Source organism: Protobothrops mucrosquamatus, unplaced genomic scaffold (genome assembly GCF_001527695.2).
Source record: "Protobothrops mucrosquamatus isolate PMUCROS unplaced genomic scaffold, P.Mucros_1.0 scaffold1403, whole genome shotgun sequence".
In the NCBI taxonomy this organism is placed as follows: domain Eukaryota; kingdom Metazoa; phylum Chordata; class Lepidosauria; order Squamata; family Viperidae; genus Protobothrops; species Protobothrops mucrosquamatus.
This window is the reverse complement of record NW_015387588.1, coordinates 145,450-147,179: the sequence shown is the minus strand read 5'-3', so window position 1 is coordinate 147,179 and position 1,730 is coordinate 145,450. Positions and strand designations below refer to the sequence as shown.

At 39.4% G+C, this 1,730-nt stretch overlaps 1 protein-coding gene across 1 annotated transcript in view; it reads left to right on the top strand.

The window, feature by feature from the left end:
- Positions 1–1,730, top strand: part of SLC12A6 (solute carrier family 12 member 6) — a 59,729-nt gene that overhangs the window by 24,594 nt on the left and 33,405 nt on the right. The window contains exon 2 of the mRNA XM_015821819.1: positions 6–50. Coding sequence (XP_015677305.1) covers positions 6–50 — 45 coding nt within the window. The remainder of the gene's footprint in view (positions 1–5; positions 51–1,730) is intronic.

Sequence of the window (1,730 nt, the reverse complement as noted above, 5' to 3'; positions counted from 1 at the left end):
TTCAGATGTGAGTCAAATTTCCATCACAGGGGAACAATGTCACCTCTTAGGTACAGTATCGCAGAGGACTTTTATGTGTGTTTGGTTGCATGTGTGTTTATGGTAAATGTATGTTATCCTGTTATGTGGGGATGAGGGCACACATCTCTGTTGGCTGAAGCTGTATAGGTGGGCAAAGGGAAGTTGAGTGTGTGTATGTGTGTGTATGTAGGAGTGTGTATATTTGTGTCTGAGAGAAAGAGATCTAATAATATTGTGCAGTGCAGTCTTCATCAATAGAAGTTATAAATTTTCCAGTAATGGGATGCTTGCTCTTTAATAGATGTGTTTATAAATATCTGTTTTGATATTCTTTAAAGGAACAGTGTAACTTTTTAGTTGCTTGGATTACACTCTCATGAAAAGGCAGTGATCATACTGATAGAAGTAATATAACCCTAACCCTAAAGAAAGCAAGATGATGAATATTTTTTTCTAAATTATCTCCTGCTTTAGCATCTGTAAAAATACAGACATGCTTCTTCCTGGTCAATTTATTTTTGTAGCATTTGGATTCAGCTTGACTTTGTTTCAACACAAAATAGCTCTTAACTCTCCAAATTCATTTACTTGGTCAATTATTAAACTTCATCAAGCATACCATTAAATATAAAACCATTATTAAAAACAATAAGGATCAATGCCATTCCTTCTGCAAGGAAGGAAGAACTTAGACCAGGGGAAAATTACAGATAATCTGTGACTTACAACAGTTCATTTAGTGACTGTTCAAAGTTACAACAACACGGAAAAAAGGGACTTATGACCATTTTTCACACTTACGACCATTGCGGCATATTCATAGTCACTTGATCAAAATTCAGACACTTAGCAGCTGCTTCATATTTATGATGGTTGCAGTGTTGGGGGTCATGTGATCAGCTTTTGCAACCTTCTGATAAACGAAATCAATGGGGAAGCCAGATTCACTTAACAACGGTGTTACTAATTTAACAACTGCAAAGGTTCCACTAACAACTGTGGCAAGAAAGGTTGTAAAATGGGGCAAAATTCACTTAACAAATGTTTCACTTGGCAGCATAAATTTTGGGCTCAATTGTGATCGTACCTTGAGGACTACCTGCATTCTACTGTTCTATAGATTACCATAGGTAATGACTATGAACTCAGTTTTTTTTTTTAAAATCAGGATGGCTATCAGAGATTTGGAGTTGTTGAAACAGGATCAACATGCTTTTGAAAGATCAAGGAGTCCTGCATCTTCAGTCTGGGAAAACCGACTGGGTAAACAGTAGCAGATGATTATCTCTATCAGTGTTTATAGGATTCCAGAGATACAGAGTCAACAAAACCATATCAGCAAAATACCCTGGAACTGTTTGTTCCAGTATGTTGGGAATGTTACCTTAGGATAAAAATTCAGTGAAAGCTCATTCCTACTTTATTTAATAGATTCTACATACTCTGAAAGCAGAATTCAGAACACAGAATTCTATACCATCCCTTCATTCCCCTAAAATGGGGTGAGTCAGCCTAGATGGTTCCGTCCCAGGCGACTGATGGACCCTGAAAGGTTCCTGACGGAGCTTGGGCCATATCCGGAGGATCTGGTCCACGACTCGGCGGAAAACCAGGCGGCGGCTTGGGAGACAACTGCCGCCGCTGCATTGGACCGAGTCGTGCCTTTGCGGCCTCTGACCCGACGTAGATCTCGACTGGCCCCCTGGTTT